The sequence below is a fragment of the Astyanax mexicanus genome, chromosome 1 (genome assembly GCF_023375975.1).
Source record: "Astyanax mexicanus isolate ESR-SI-001 chromosome 1, AstMex3_surface, whole genome shotgun sequence".
NCBI classification, from domain to species: domain Eukaryota; kingdom Metazoa; phylum Chordata; class Actinopteri; order Characiformes; family Acestrorhamphidae; genus Astyanax; species Astyanax mexicanus.
Window position 1 is genome coordinate 117,918,948 of NC_064408.1, and position 16,237 is coordinate 117,935,184.

Consider the following 16,237-nt stretch of genomic DNA (forward strand, 5'->3'; position numbering starts at 1 on the left):
CACACTGATTAGTTTGTAGAATGTCATAAATTCAGCTTGTTGCATTATCAGATGTTGTGCCAAATTTCCTAAGTCTCGCTGCCAGAATCAGAACTTTCAGGTTATGTGGAAGAATGAGTGTAACAGATACCCCTCGGATTCCTTCAATCTCTGTTGATAAATAAGGGTTAATCTACAGTTAGAGTAGATATAGAATCACCAGCACCGTAATCTGTTGTACCTCTACTACAAATAGGGAGTCGAATTTCAACACTACACCAGTTGTTTTTCTTCTTCTATTGTTTAATGGGTAATTGTAGCCTGCCTTAATGTAATTGTTGCCTTTTTGTAATTTTTCTTAATGCCTAAACCATCCAAAAGTGTTATCACACTGCAGAATAACTTAACAATGGTTTAGATCATCCTTTCATATCTACCTTGTTTGGTCTAGACCTTCAGATCCAAAATATCAGGTGTGAAAGGTGCCACAAACCAAGGTACAGATCAAAAGGACCAAAATCTGGTCAAACCAAAAGAGGATGCAGGCATCAAGTGGTCCAACGGTCTAAATCGCTGCCACTATAATCAGGAGATCGCCGTTTCGAATCCTGATCATGCAGCTTGCAATCAGCTGCCAGAGCCCTTAGAGAGCACAGTTGGCTTTGCTCTCTCTGGGTGGGTAGATGGAGCTCTTTCCCCTCATCACTCCAAAGGGTGATGTCGATCAGCACAAGGCTGCATCTGTGAGCTGATGTATCAGAACCGAGTCACTGCACTTTCCTCCAAGCATTAGCTCTGTGAAGCTACTCGGTAAGGCTGCCACAGTAACAGTTCAAAAAGAGGTGGTGCCTGACTTCACATGTGTCGGAGGAGGCATGTGCTAGTATTTACCCTCCTTGTGTTGTGGATATAGAGCTGACTAACAGCTGAATGGGTGGGACACTTGGCCTAGCCAAACTGGGAGAAAATTGGGCAAAAAAGAAGATTAACTTCTGAACCATTCTTGATGGTTCAAAGTTTCAGACCAAAGACAATGGCATGGATAAAGGCAATCTGTATCCATTCAAACAATAAAAGAAAAAGTGTTGTATGGGTACAACATATTTTGCTGGTGATCCTTGTATCTACTGTAACTGTAGAATAACCCTTATTTAAACAGAAGTGCAAATAACTGAAGGGACACCTCTTTCTACAAATAGGACTACATGACTACAGGATGTAGCAAAGTACTTTAGGCCATTTACTAAACTGCACAGTGAAAACTAACCACATTATATTTACGTATAAAATACGTCAAATACATGAACACTGTTTCAAACTCTGGTCTGGACTTGTATGTGTGAAAAAAATCCATTCGACTCCATTAACTTGGCAAAATGACTCATCAACAAGTCAACAGATAAACTAGCTGGAGAAAAAAGTAGCAGCCAATTCGGTTCCCCACTGCAGGTTCCTCCAGTCGGTTCCAACATGTAAGCCACGTCCTCTGGGTCCTAATTAAGCAACAGCTTCACAAAGGATTGGGAGCCATTTAAGGTGATTAGGCGCATTAATAGGGCAGCACAAGCGCAAATCCAGCATTACATAACCCAACAGCCATCATCTGCTGGTACCACACTAGGCTTCAGAGAAACTAGGCCTATCCGTCTCGCAGCCTTTACATTATGGATGGCAGATTTAATAGGAGATTTAACACGGTGGGAGGCGATGGACGTGGCAGTGGTGGCGTGATGTTTAGATGAATTTAGATTGGTGGATTCATAAAGGTGTTTTATGCAGCAGCTTTCAGTGATATTTATGCAAGGGTGAAGAGGCTGTAAACCTGAGTGCAGTGCACATTACCTTTTACAATGACTGGAATAAAGCGTGTGTGTGTGTGTGTGTGTGTGTGTGTGTGTGTGTGTAAAATCGTTAATGTTAAAACAAATGGGAAACGTCTGGACCACTCATTACCATTCAATAAATTACTTCTGCAACAATACCAAAGTCATGGGACAGGAAAAAGTATTTGACAGTTCTTTAGCTGCGGAGCACCTGAATTTAGGACATGGTCAATACTAGCCAGATGTCACAGATCACAATCATTCAGGGTTCATATGGTCATGAAAAACCTGAAAAATTGAAAATAGCAATTTCCAGGCCTTGATAAGCTTTGAAAAAATAATAATATCAATGTCAATTGATTAAAAGATTAATCTCATTAAATCAAAACATTATTTTGTTATTATTCCTAGGAATGCAACAATGTGGGAATTGTGAGCCAATGTCGAAATCACACATGTACATACCTGCAGATACTGATGACACTGTCAAAATACATTTATAAGACTACCTTTACTTTACTTCAGTTTCTGAATCAGTTTCTCTTATTTTGCTATTTATAGGTTTATGTTTGAGTAAAATGAACATTTTTGTTTTATTCTATAAACTCAGACATTTCTCCCAAATTCCAAATAAAAATAGTCATTTAATAGCATTTATTTGCAGAAAAATTAACCTTTCATACCTGAAATAGTGCAAAGAAAACAAGTTCATATTCATAAGGTCTTACGAGCTCAAAATCAATATTTGGTGGAATAACCCTGGTTTTCTGGTTTTTAATCACAGTTTTCATGCATCTTGGCATTATGTTCTCCTCCACCAGTCTTACACACTGCTTTTGGATAACTTTATGCCACTCCTGGTGCAAAAATACAAGCGGTTCAGCTTGGTTTGATAGCTTGTGATCATCCATCTTCCTCTTCTGGTAAAATCAAACTCAATTTTTTAGTGGTCTCTTTTTCCCCAGAGCTGTATATACATAAATACATACATAAGTAATCTACGTTCTGAACTCAACAGCATTGATTAAAACTAGCAACTCATCACCAGACTCAAACAGACTACAAAAAAGTGAATTATGGGTTAAAGTTGGTGCCAAATTTGGCAAAATGTATCAGAATTCTACACACAGCAAGTTCAGCATGTTTTTTTGGATGCTAGCATGAGACACACCCCAAACCTCTAAACCAGTTTACCAATTACAAGTTGCACCTATCAGTCCAACAGATCCACACTGAAACCAATGAGCCAGGTTAACTCACCCTTAATCATCATTTAAAGGTAAAGCCTTTCAGACAGCTCAGGGACTGAACCAAGAGTGAGCAACAGTCTGAAATTCCTCAGAACCATTACTTAATTTTCCAAAGTAGCCTTGCCAGTGGCAAAGCACTAGGAAGGAGCGCTGGAGATGATTTGGTGCACTCATGAATAAAATATGAACGGCTCGAAATTTTTCAAGAGAAGGAGGGGGAAAAAAACATGAATAAAATACAGGCGATCAATTATTCATCTCCACAGCCATCAGCATCGCGCGTTCACATGAATGGTCATGTACCACGACTTCAGCATCCGTCCTTGTAGAGGCAGAGGGGGGGAAAATGGCCCATGGCTAGAGAGGAAATGAGAACAGAATGAGCTGCCTCTTCTACTGAAATGTGCCATACATTTTTTATTGTCATGGAGCACTAGGCAAAAAGCATGTCAAGGCTAAAATATATATTCACTCAGTGCTAGCACGCAACCAAAATATACTGTACTGTACAAACTCTCAAGAATGTGTGTGAATTGTGTGTATATTTTCATAGGAACAGGTATATAACATGGGCAAAAGTTTCGGACATCTGGTCATTGATTGATTCACTGATTGTTTCTTCTACTGTTACAAAATGCACTTATACTAACTAACTTAAAGAAACATAATAACGGCACAATGCTGCTCTAGCTGCTTAACTTTACTGTTTCTTAGGTTTGTGTTGCCTCAGCCTTCCATTCACCAGCAGGGCATCTCTCAAACAAAGGACGAGGCAGGGGCTTCATGCCAGTCCAATGCGGGCCAGCTGGGACAGACCGGGGCTGCATAATTTGGTGCAGTTCCAAAATGATGTGCGTGAACAGATATGTAAAGTTTATTGCTAAGTTATTAGTGCCAAATAAGTGGTCTAAAAATTAGGGCTGGCCCGAATAGCGTTTTTTGAGCTCCGGATATTCGGCACTGATTCGAAGCGAATATTCGAATATTCGTTTTTAAAAAAAGAGGTAAAAAAAAAAAAAAAGCAAATCACGGCCCCTTTAATCCACTGAAAAATGTTCAATTTGCTCTGACCGACGAGACATATTCACCCCGGATTTTTGGTGTTTTTATCCCCCATATTTTTGTGTTTTCACCCCATATTTTTTCTGTGTTTTTAGCCCAGATTTCTTTGTGTTTTCATCCCGGAATTTCTGCTGCCCCACACGCGGCTTATCCGCTGCGTAAGCAGGCTAGGAGGCTGCTGCACGGTTTCTCCGCTGCGCAAGCCAGCCCAGTAAATTGCTGTTTGTGTTTTCACACTTAGGCTATTTGCTTAAAAAAACAAACAAAAAAACGTTTGTTCAGGAAGTATTTTATATTCTTAAACATTGTTAATTATATTAGAGGACAGTCATTGTAAACTGTACTTGGTCTATTTCGGTTAAAGGATTGTGCAGGGCATATTACTGATTTTGTATTTTTGCACTTGGGCTATAAGCTCAATATTAAATATTTCGTTTGTTTAGAAATTATTTTATATTTTTAAACCATGTTAAATTATATTAGAGTAGAGGAAAGTCATTGTTAATGACGTTATTGTACTTGGTCTATTTCGGTTTAAGGATTGTGCAGGGCATAGCCGTATTACTGATTTTGTATTTTTGCACTTGGGCTATAAGCTCAATATTAAATATTTCGTTTGCTTAGAAATTATTTTATATTTTTAAACCATTTTAAATTATATTAGATAAGAGGAAATTCGTTCAGACATCATTTTTGTAGGCCAGGCTTTTGTAACCGATTTAGCCCCTACTGTTGCCACATTACGTTTTATTATATAAATCAGTTTCGAAGAGCCTGCATTTTTTTTTATCATGTATAATAGAGGTCTGCGCGAGACTGATTTTTAAACCCACTCTTCCACGCTCCCGCGTTTCTGTCTCGTTACCGCTCCGCAAAAAAATTGCTTCTTTTAATCCCGCGCCCGCCCGCCACATACACATTTCTGCCGCTCCCGCCCCACGTTCCTAATATATATTAAATAAACTACATTTAATGCTTCAAATTTACTTATATATTTATTAAAACAGCAGCGCTGAATAGTGTGGTCCCGTTCCTTACCCCAGTCCAAACACCATCGGTGTGTGCGTGTGTGTGTCGGTCCATCCTGTGCGTTGAGAGTTTTCTTTAGGTTTTCTTTTTTACAATTATTACAGTTTTCTTAACTATTTATTAATTTGCTCCCGCATCGTCTGGATTAAACTCCCGCTCCAGCCAATAACAGTTCAGTTCTGTCCGCGCGCAAGATATTCTGACGGGACCCGCGAAAACAGAAGTGGTTAGAGTGAGGTGGAACTCTGGAAAGGAGAAAAAAAACGAATATCCGAATACCAAAATTAAAAACCGAATACCTACTCAACGAACGAATATCCGAATACCCGAATATTCGGGTCCAGCCCTACTAAAAATGCCAAAAATATCGCTTATCGCAATAATTTCTGGGACAAAACTCGTACGCCAAAAATTATTGTGACAGGCCTAGGCCTAGGACTCGTATATGTGATACAAAAGTAGATGATACAAAACCCTTTGTTTCTGCAGTAAAATAAGTTATTTTACCTTCTGAAAACTTTAAGGCCTTTAGACAAGACCCCTCCTACAGGACACTTGGAGAAGCTGATTGTCCACTTTCTACTCCACGTAATAATTTCAGATCATTAAAAGCAATTAACACAAATTCTGCATGTTTGAAAACAGACAAACTAAACTAAACTAAAGGTTTTGAGGAAATTCAATGTTTGATTTGTATTCAGTAAAACATTGATTTTAAAATGAAGTTGAAAAGCACAAATGTTATGTTTTTTAATCAATGTTTACTTAAGTTTTTTACTTTAATTTTCTTAACCAAAATGAAACCTTTTTACACAATGCTTGAAGAGAATTCCTTAAAATATGGGCGAAGGTCTTGTTAAAATCAGAGCTGATTTATACAGGAACATTTTCTGTAACTATCAAACAATTGGAGACCCCACACATCCCTAGCAACCTAGTGTCCATAGCCACATTATTATCTGATTTATGCAAATACATTACTTAGCAACCACCTAGCAACAACCACAGATACCATAGCAACACCTTAGCAACCACCTTAGAAACAACATAGCAATCAACACAGATACCATAGCCACCACTACGGATACCATAGCAACACCTTAAAAAAACACCAAGCAACACCTTAGCAATAATCAAGCAACACCATAGCAACCACTATGGATACCAGTGGCGCAAAAAGGGGGTATGCAGCCTATGCGACGCATAGGGGCGCTGCACTAGAGAGGGCGCCATATCAAAGCTCCAAATAAATTTCCTCTCTGGAGAAACAGCCAATCAGCTTGCTGGTTTGGGGAGCGCGGTGGGAAAGTAATGGCAGGACGCTGACGATTTTAAAACTTATTATTGAAACGCATCTCTCCCCCCCCCAAAAGTATGTAGTTGCGCCCCTGATGGATACCATAGCAACACCTTAGCAACCACCGAGCAACGCCTTAGCATAGGAGACCATAGCAACTAGCCAGAACGCACATGAAATCTGATACTTGTAAATCAGATCCAAACCACATTTCAAAGCAGTTTAAAATGCAATGTGACCAACAACAAACTCATCAAATCCAGAGTGAGGAAAATGCTGGTCTAAGAAGAGCAACCAATGCAGATACATTTGTGATTCTCACTGGCAAATCCAATCTGATCACTTGCAAAGAACAGTGCAGACTGAATATAGCTTTAGATACAGTCAAATATTTCACTTTTTAAATAGATATCATGCTGTATTTTTAGGTTACTATTAAATACTAAATATCTGAATGTTGAACATTGTTTTCCTATCTCCCATTTCGTATATAACCCTTACCCTGAACATATCAACAGACAGAGAACCAAAGTGTAGATATGACCCAATTTACCCTAATTATTAGCCTCTAGCTATGCCTCCATGCCTTCACAGTATGTTACCACACTTGCACCAAAATTAGGTTTCAAAGGGTTTTTTGAGCAATTCCACAGAACAACCAGTTTTGGTTCCAAAATTAAATCTGTTTGCAATAAAGAGTTAAGAGTGTGAAGAAATGTTACATTAATAAGAGTTTGATTTGTATTTTTAATGCTTTATGTGTCTAGATAATCAGAATTGTATCTGTATAAGACCTGTGACTCCTGTGAGCCATGATATAGCAGTATAGACACATCCATCTCCTTTCCACGACACATTCAACAGACAAAACCCCTCCCAGTACCAATGACATATAGCATAGTTTTTGTTTGTGACACACTATCGATAAATGGTGTCACATATCAATATTTTTATTAAAACACAGGTGCTCTAAACTCCTTAAGACTCGCTCCTCTCCAAATTAGTCTTTTAGTTACTGCTTCATTACTTCACATGGTGGTGCTAACCAAATGAATAGGGTTAACCTACTATGAAGAACATTAGCTGTAAAATTCTGTGAATAAATTTCTGGTATTTTATTGTTTGAGGGTATTTTATCACGAAGAAACGTAGAGTATAGTCTTGTGATATATCGAGTTTCGCAGAATCAAAGTATTCTGTATAAAAGAATCAATCAGTCCCAGTATAAATGTATCAATCATTCTAAGACACTAAACAGCCAAAAACACACCCAGTACAACCAAAACACTAGTAATAACTGTCACACAATGAGCGAATTTGCATATTCCATCCCACACAACAAATCAGATTTCATCATGGAACCAAAAGTAGTGCTTCAAGTGCATCAATCAATGTACACCAAGTCACACAAAGCCAACCTTTTTAAACTGTCACCAACTCAACGCCATTAGACAGCTCAACACGCTTGAAGGAGAACACTAACTTCCATTTCTGTTAAACATCAGCTCACAGACGCCCTACAGGCTGGTAAAAAAGCATCACACTGAGTCCAGGTGGGAGGGCGAGCCATTCTAACCACCCATAGAGAACAAGGCCATAGAGAACTCTGTTGGAATCCTGCAGGCAATAGCCTGGGGCATAACCATGGGTAAAGGATCAAACTGGACTGAATAGCCCAGAGCTAACACCTAGGTTTTGATAGTTAAATTGGTAACAAACAAAAAACACACCTACAAAACAATGACTACAGTAGTGGTAGCTAGGAATGCATCATTATGGCATTTCTTGTGGGTTAAACAACTTATTTATTAAGCAACAGTTTTCACCAGACAAGGATTAACCATAGAAAGCAACATACAGTCCAAGACTAGGCTTAATCCATGTTTGGAAAACTGCCTCTTAGAGTTGCGCATCATAATGCCAAACTACAACATATACAGGTGTTGTATATGTTGTAGTTTGGCATTATGATGCGCAAACACCCACTTTAATACTTAAATCCATGCAAGTCTTTTCACATGTACGTACACTTACACAATTGTATTTATTGTCTATTATGTACCTTATATTGTACTTGGTCTACTGTCCTTGAACTAAAGATCCACATCTCTTATCTCGTACTGGACTGTTAATAGAACAGTGTTCTATTGTTCAGTATATCCCTGCAATAGTATGACTACAGTTAGACCGACCTGAACTAACCAAATGACGTTAAATAATGCAGTGAAAACTAAGAAATTAAACACGAAACAACACACTGGCTTATTGCTTTAGTAATTGCTTTTGTTTCATTTTTTGTTACCTAAATAGGCAACTGACACCTTTTAGGACCTAATTTTGGTTTGAAATAGTACAACTTTATTATTTTAACAAATGTTCCCATTAAGATTTCCCCAAAAAATTAGATATCCTTTTGCATCCCTGGCCGAAACTCTACAGCTGTCTACAGGTATTATATCATTATAGTGTGAGGTCTTACGATTCCCACCCCTAGTAGAAATGCATCAATCAGTCCAAGACACATTCAACAGCCAAAAATGGACCCAGTACAACAAAAACACCAGTAATAACTGTCATGGAATAAGCAAATTTGCATATTCCATCACACACAACAAACTAGATTGCTTTATGGAACCAAGTAGTGCTTCAATTGCATCAATCAATGTACAAAAGTCCCACAAAGCCAATCTTTAAAAACTGCAACCAATGCAACGCCATCAGACAGCTCAACACACTTGCAGGAGAACACTAACTTCCATTTCTGTTACACATCAGCTCACAGACGCCCTTCAAGTATATTAAAAAAGCATCACACTGAGTACAGGGGGGAAGGCGAGACATTCTACCCACCCACAGAGAACTTTTTCGACTGGTTTATCAAAAAAAAAGAAGGGAAATGACAAATGAAAAAAGAAGAATAAAGATATAAAAAAACAAAAAACAAAGCCTTCTTAAAATGTTCAAATAGAAGTCAAACAATCATTATGAAGAATTCCAACTGGTCCATTCATCATGAAAATGTGAAAAAAAAAAATGAAATAAAATACTGGCAGATTCGCATTATGCTCAAAAGTTGGCATAAAACTTTTTTTTTGCATGACAGTGATCATACATAAAGCATGTCAAAGCCTGTCAAATATGTAGATAGGTCCTAGCGTGGCGACTGCGATGTGCTAGCAGATGTACAGCTGTGTTGCGGTACCACGACATTGTGTTATTATGCTGAGTGGCATGTGAACATCTCAGTAAGTCACCCATGACAGCCCATCAGCAGGAGAGTTGAGACTGAGGTCACGTCGCCAGGGGCGAGGGGTCACGCAGTGCGCAGTCACTCCGTAGTGATGGAGTGGGGTTTGGGAAATGCCTATGCAAACAGCAGGAAGGCCTGCTGTCCCCCACTGGCACCAAGGGTATTGTTCCTGTTAATCCATCAGAGCACCCCGGGTCCGGCGCACACAGTTGCCTAGCGGCCCCCAGAGAAAACACAGCAGGGAAGCGGGGCCCGCGGCGCTCTGAGACACGGAGCCAGACGGCTGTTTGTTCATCAGCTTCAGCAAGGTTAAAAACAGAGGAGCTGGGCTGACTGACCACTGCCAAAAGCCTCACTGTTGCTGCTTCTCATCTTCCTGACAGTAAGAGCTGGCAAAACATGAAGAGGTTGGAGATAAGGCATCACGCGTATCCATATTTAGATTTTTAATAATTAACAAAAATGTTGGAGCTCACAAAGTTTACCAGAAGGGCCAAATTTACCAAAAAGAAAGCCTATTAAAGCCTATTAAAGTGACCAACAAGACAATAAACTGGCATTCAATCAGTTTAACAGTTACTATACAACTAGACTGAGGGTTTACAGTCTCTTTTTATTTGGTCCAAATCACTGACAACTGACAGTTATCTAACACAAACTACTGTGGCAATTCATCACAGTCCTCCACCATTGTGTCCATCCCTACAGACAAGCCACAGAGGTGCATTTGCTGCTGTTACATGCCCATACTTTGAAAAATGAAAGGCCAACAAAGGGTTATGTAAGTGATCCCATATTAGAACCATTAAAATAACTAAATAACCTTAAAATCAAAATAGTTTAACCTCAAATTGGTTCGGTCACATTGCTCAAGGAACCCTCTGAATCACATTTACTTAGCCACACTCTAAAAAATTAAGATCACATAGATGAATTATTTATTAAAAACAAATTAATGTGTAGAACCTTTAAATAGCTTAAAAATAAATAAATAAAAAAAAACCTAAAACATCCTCTAATCAGGTTGTTCTCAAAGTATCCTTAGCCACATAAAACTAAGATTACGCAAAACAATCCTTTATTCAAACCAGATGAATAAACAACTTTTAAATCCAAATCTTTAAGCCTTTAAGTTTGGATCCTTATGAATTAAAAAATGTTTTTTCTGTGTAGTCACTTAAGAAACACCGTAAGTGTAGGGGAATTAAAGTATGCTACAAAAGGTTTTTTAAGTGGTTCAATAAAAAAATATATAAAGGAGATTAAGGTGAAGAATCTTTAAACAGGTGAAAGATCTTTACAACCATGTCTTCAAACCTTTAAAAAGTTGGTCCTGCTCGTAACCAATAGGTTTCTTGTGCAGAAACACTGAAGGAACCATTTGTAGCAATGTTGTTTTTAAGAATGCGTGCACCTAAAAGGTTATGGAGAGAGTTCTTTGAGCAAATCCACAGCAAAATCTTTTGATTTTCCACAGAAAACATGTTTGTAAGCATAAAGAACGAACTGCCGTTGAAGGACCACTTTTATAAAGATGATAAAGATGAATGTAATCGAAAATGGATGTTCATAAAACCAAAAACGGTTCTATGTAACTGATCAAAGAAACCTTTGTAGAAACTTTATTTTTAGAAAAGTGGGCGCCTAAAGGTGCTGCAAAGAGTTCTTTTAACAATTCAACAGAACAGTCATTTCACATCCCATAGAAAACATGTTTTCAAACCTAAAACATAGAACAAAACCAACACTGTCACAAAGCACCAATTTTTTAAAGATGTTAATATATGAATGTTAAAGTTCTTCACCTGTTTAAACATTATTTTCTAGCACCTAAAGATTGTACACAAGGGTTTTGTAAAAGTATGTGAGTGCATTGGGACAATTTATTACAGTACACCATACTGCCCATCCTTACAGACAAGCCAGAGAGCTGCATTTGCTGGTGTCAGGTGCCCACAATTTAAAAAATGAAAGGCCAACAAGGGGTTATTTAAATGGTCCCACTTTCAAACCACTTTGCAAGAACCTAAAAAAATTACTTATCATCCAAATTGTTAAACCTCTAACAAGTTTTTTCCTTAGAGAAGCAAAACCTGGTTCTGTAAAAACCTTTGTCTCAGAAAATTTTATGTAAGACCAATTGGTACATTTGGCAGTGTGCCAAGTCCTGCTGGAAAATGAAATCTGCATATCCATAAAAATAGTCTGACTTTTGACATTTTATTGGTTTTAAGATATAATCATCAACAATAAAAATAAATAAACACTTAATATGAGTTTCACATTTTCATCATAAATATTACTGAAATAAAGTTTTTTTTTCCAATGATATTCTATTTTTTTGAGAAGCACAAGTATGTACACACCCTGGATGCCAGGTTTATTTGGTGGTGACTGTGCTCTTTCAAGCTTTTGACAAACATAGCACAGTATCCTTAAGTCATATGAGGCCGGGCTTAAACGGCGACACCGGTAAATTTAGGAATTACACCATTCACACACAAGCCAAAGTTTTTGATCTTGATGTCAGAACCACATCTGATACTCCGATACTCCAGGCCTGCTGTGGGCAGGAGTAAAACTGACACCGGCTGGACTGTAAGTCATGTAGACTTCGCAAAGTCATGTGAGGGGTGGCTTTAAGCAACAAGAAAAGCAACACACACTCGCGAATGTGGAGAGCAGACTAGGTTATATATGGCCTGTATGTGGTCTGACTTGTGGTCTGGTTCTCACAGATTATGATAAGACAATGAATCTCTTGTGAGGTCATGCAAAATATGGAAACTTTTTACAGGTTAAGGTAAAGTCTTTTTAACTTTCCATGGAAGTTTAGGCAAAAATATTTGGTTAAAAATGAAAAGTTATTTTGGAGCATTTTCACTGGAGCATTCATGATAAATCTGGGCACAATGTAAGGAACAACTATGCAATAAATGGCAAATATGGGATGCAAGGTTTTATTTTGTGCACCAGTGTCGACATGCAAGCCATGCAAGCTGTACATTAACTTGAAAGAAAAAAAAACACGTTAAATTGACTTATTAAAAGCACCAGATTTGCTTTTGAGGGCATCAGCACTACTAGTAAATGTTTCATGAGCTTCTCGGCCTATATATCAACAAGACAACACACTGACCCACATTCACAAAACTGCTGCAAGTGTACGGGTCCACACGAAACTTAAAAAAAATGAATAAATAAAAAAGCCAACTTACCGGTCATACTCTGCGTTGTCCTTGTCACAGCGGGCATCCTTGTGTTTCTGCCAGTCTTTTCCATGCTTGCATGTTGTGAGAAGGACCACATCCTCAGAGTTGTGGACGTGGTACAGGGCATTCCGGGTGTCCGACCCGATGCCAGTCAAGTATCGCTTGCCCTTAAACACCAGCACATATTTCCTAAAAGGGGGGATGGAGTTGTACTTTAAATATCCCCTGTCCCCTCCGGTCCTTGGGTGGTCTTTAGAAAAAAGAGGAATGGACACGTCAAAGTTAGGCCTAAAGTTCTCCGTGCTGATGCTCGCCTTTGCCAGCATAGCCTGGCCAATGTCAAATCCCAAATCCTCCGTGTAGTCCGGCCATGTCCCCGAATACAGGTTAAATATGAGGTGGTTGCGGCCTCCGTTCCAAAGGCTCAAGCTTTGGACCTTCGCCTTCAAATTGTGCACATACTGAGGCGAAAGCTGGTCCCGGTCCAAAGTGTCCAGGCTCAGCACGAATAAGCACGCCTGACCTGGGTCAGACGTATAGAACCTGGAGGCCTCAATTGAAGCCAGGATGCTCTGGTAGCTCTCTGAGATTTTGTCCCCCTTTTGCTGAGGGTACACGTAAACTTTGAAGCCATACTTTTCACAAAGAGAAAAGTCAAAACATGAGTCCATCCGGCAGCGCCTGCCCTTGTACAAGCCAGAGTTGGCATCCCTCTTCTGCCTCGGGGACATAGGAGCACTGAAGCCCTCGCTTTCTGACTGGTCCCAAGGAACAAAAGGCTGCAGGTGCTCTGAGTAGCGGGGCCAGTGGGTACCAGGACGGTGGCCATCCCGTCTCCCCAGGCCCCCTCTGGAAGCCGGCACCGGAAGCCCACCAAGACAGAGCAGGAGAAAGAGGCAGGTGCCGGCGGAGACCAGAATCAGGTAGCGCTTCTTGGCCTGCATGGGTCCTCCGGTCCGGCCCTGAGGGCTTGGCTGAGAAATCCGACTCGCCACCAAGTTTGGGGCTCACAGTCCCAAGCCGGGCAGCGCGGCCATCTTTCCCCAGCCTGCAATAAGTGTTTTCTAAAGTCTTCTTTGTCGTCCTCCTTCTTCTTGGTCTTCCAAGCCCGTTCCCCAAGCCAGAGCATGTGGGCGACTTTTGTGGACCATCTAACTTACCTCTGTCCACTTGAGCATTAAAACAAGGGAACAGGGGAATTGGGGCAGCAGGAAGGAGCAAGAAGAAGCAGCAGCAGCAGCAGGAGGAGGAGGAGGAGGTGGTGGTGATTGTGGTGCTCCAGTGGACTTTGACCTCAGGATCTCAGTCCAACACCAACTCCCAGGGTCTAATAAAACGTGTGTGCGCTCTATCTAGCCAAGAGTCTATCAGAAAGCAATTCTGGTGAGAGTGATAACTTGCTCAGGAGCTTCTCTCATGCCAGATACTGAAAATTCACCTCAAGATCTTAGTCCTAAACCGTTTAAAGACTAATAAAGCATGTGTGTGGAACTGTGTGCATGTGAGTGCTAGCTAGTGTGCTCTAAGGTTGATGAAAGAGAAATTCTGGTACAAACTAGCCTCAGTGTGGTACCTGAGGTAGTGTTACCTCAGATACCTCCAAAAGGTCTCATCCTGGTCTTATGGTTCCTCAGAAAGTTATCTAATAACAGATACTAGAAACTTATCTCAAGATCTTAGTCCTACACTCTCTTAGAAAGCAACTCCGGTACAAACTACTATCCTCATAAATGTCTCATCCTGGTCTTCTTAGGTGGTGTTCTACAGGCCGGGAACTTAAAACTCATCTCAAGATCTTAACCCAACATCTTCATGAGCCCAAAAACATTTATTAAACGTGTGTGTGTGTGTGTGTGTTTGTTAGAATGCTCTATTGTTGATGGAGAGTCTCTCAGAAAGTAATCCTTAGTAGAACGTTAAGTTCCCTCAGAACCGTCTAATCCTGCTCTTAAATGTTCTTCTGGCCAGGAATTTAAAACTCAGCTCAAAATCTTAGTCCAACATCTTCCAGAACCTAAAAACATTTGTAAAACGTCTGGTACAAACTATCCTCAGAAATGTCTCATCCTGGTCTCCTCAGGGGTACTTCAGCAGGTTCTTTCAGACCGGGAACTTGAAACTCAGCTTAAGATCCTAGTCCAACATCTCCTAGAGCCTAAAAACATTTGTAAAACGTGTTTGTATTTGTGTTTAATAGAGTGCTCTATTGTTGCTGTAGAGTCTCTCAGAAAGTAGTCCTCAGTAGACCGTTAAGTTCCCTTAGAACCGTCTAATCCTGGTCTTAAACGTTCCTCAGCAGGTTCTCACGGGCCAGATACTGGAAACTAACACCGTCCAAAACATTGAGGCAACGTCTAAGCCTCTACTTACCTCCTATCTACGGCATACCAACATCCTCCGCGCTCATAACGTCGCGGGGAGCGCGATAAACAAGCGGCAGCCGAACAAATCCCTGCATTTCCCGGCGCGGTGAAGCGGAGCTCTCGGTACGGGAGTTTGAGTGGAGCTCAGGCGGCTAACGACACTCTCTCTCCCCGCGCTGAACCGCGGACTCCCCCGCCTCTCCGAGCGGAGCCCCGCGCGCCACAACTACTCCCAGCACTGTTCCACGCGCTCCGGAACCCAACCAGAGCCTCGGTACCGGGCCGAACCCCGTCCCTGAACTCCGGACCGGGGGGAAATGCGTGAACGCGCCTCGGTAGCTCTGTTTGTCTCCGCGTTGCACTCCAATCCCCGCACGACGGCCGCTGACGTCACGCTCCTCCACAAGCCCACGGAGCCTCCCGATTGGTCACCGTCACGTCCGCGAAGGAGGGGCGGGACCTGCGCCCCGGCCAATCACAAAACAGGACGGTTAACCCGTTAGTTCCCTGCAGAATCCGTGCAGCGTTTATTGTCAGCGAGTTCATACTGTACTGTATTTTATTTTATATTTAATTATTTTATAATGTTTTAGAGTATTTTTTACTTATTCATATTAATTAGAAGACGTAAAATCAAATGATAACAAATAATAATTTATATCTAAATAATATTACAATTAATATTATTAAATATCACTGTATATTATATATTTTGCAAATAATACTACCGATACTTCACTTTACTATACTACAATAGTACTTTTAAGTTACTTTTACTACTTCTACTATGCCTCCTTTTCTTACTACTACTACTACTACTACTACTACTACTACTACTAATAATAATAATAATAATAATAATAATAATAATAATAATAATAGTAGGAAGAAGAAGAAGAAGAAAAACAACAACAACAATAAACAACAATTATTTTATCTATAATAATAATAATTATTATTATTATTATTATT

The 16,237-nt window shown here is 40.1% G+C and overlaps 1 protein-coding gene across 1 annotated transcript in view; it reads right to left on the bottom strand.

Annotated features, from left to right (window-relative positions):
• ext1a (exostosin glycosyltransferase 1a) overlaps positions 1–15,646 on the bottom strand; it is a 98,139-nt gene extending 82,493 nt beyond the window's left edge. Inside the window, exon 1 of the mRNA XM_007233718.4 lies at positions 12,909–15,646. Coding sequence (XP_007233780.1) covers positions 12,909–13,846 — 938 coding nt within the window. The 5' untranslated portion in view covers positions 13,847–15,646. The remainder of the gene's footprint in view (positions 1–12,908) is intronic.
• Positions 15,647–16,237: the final 591 nt, after the last annotated feature.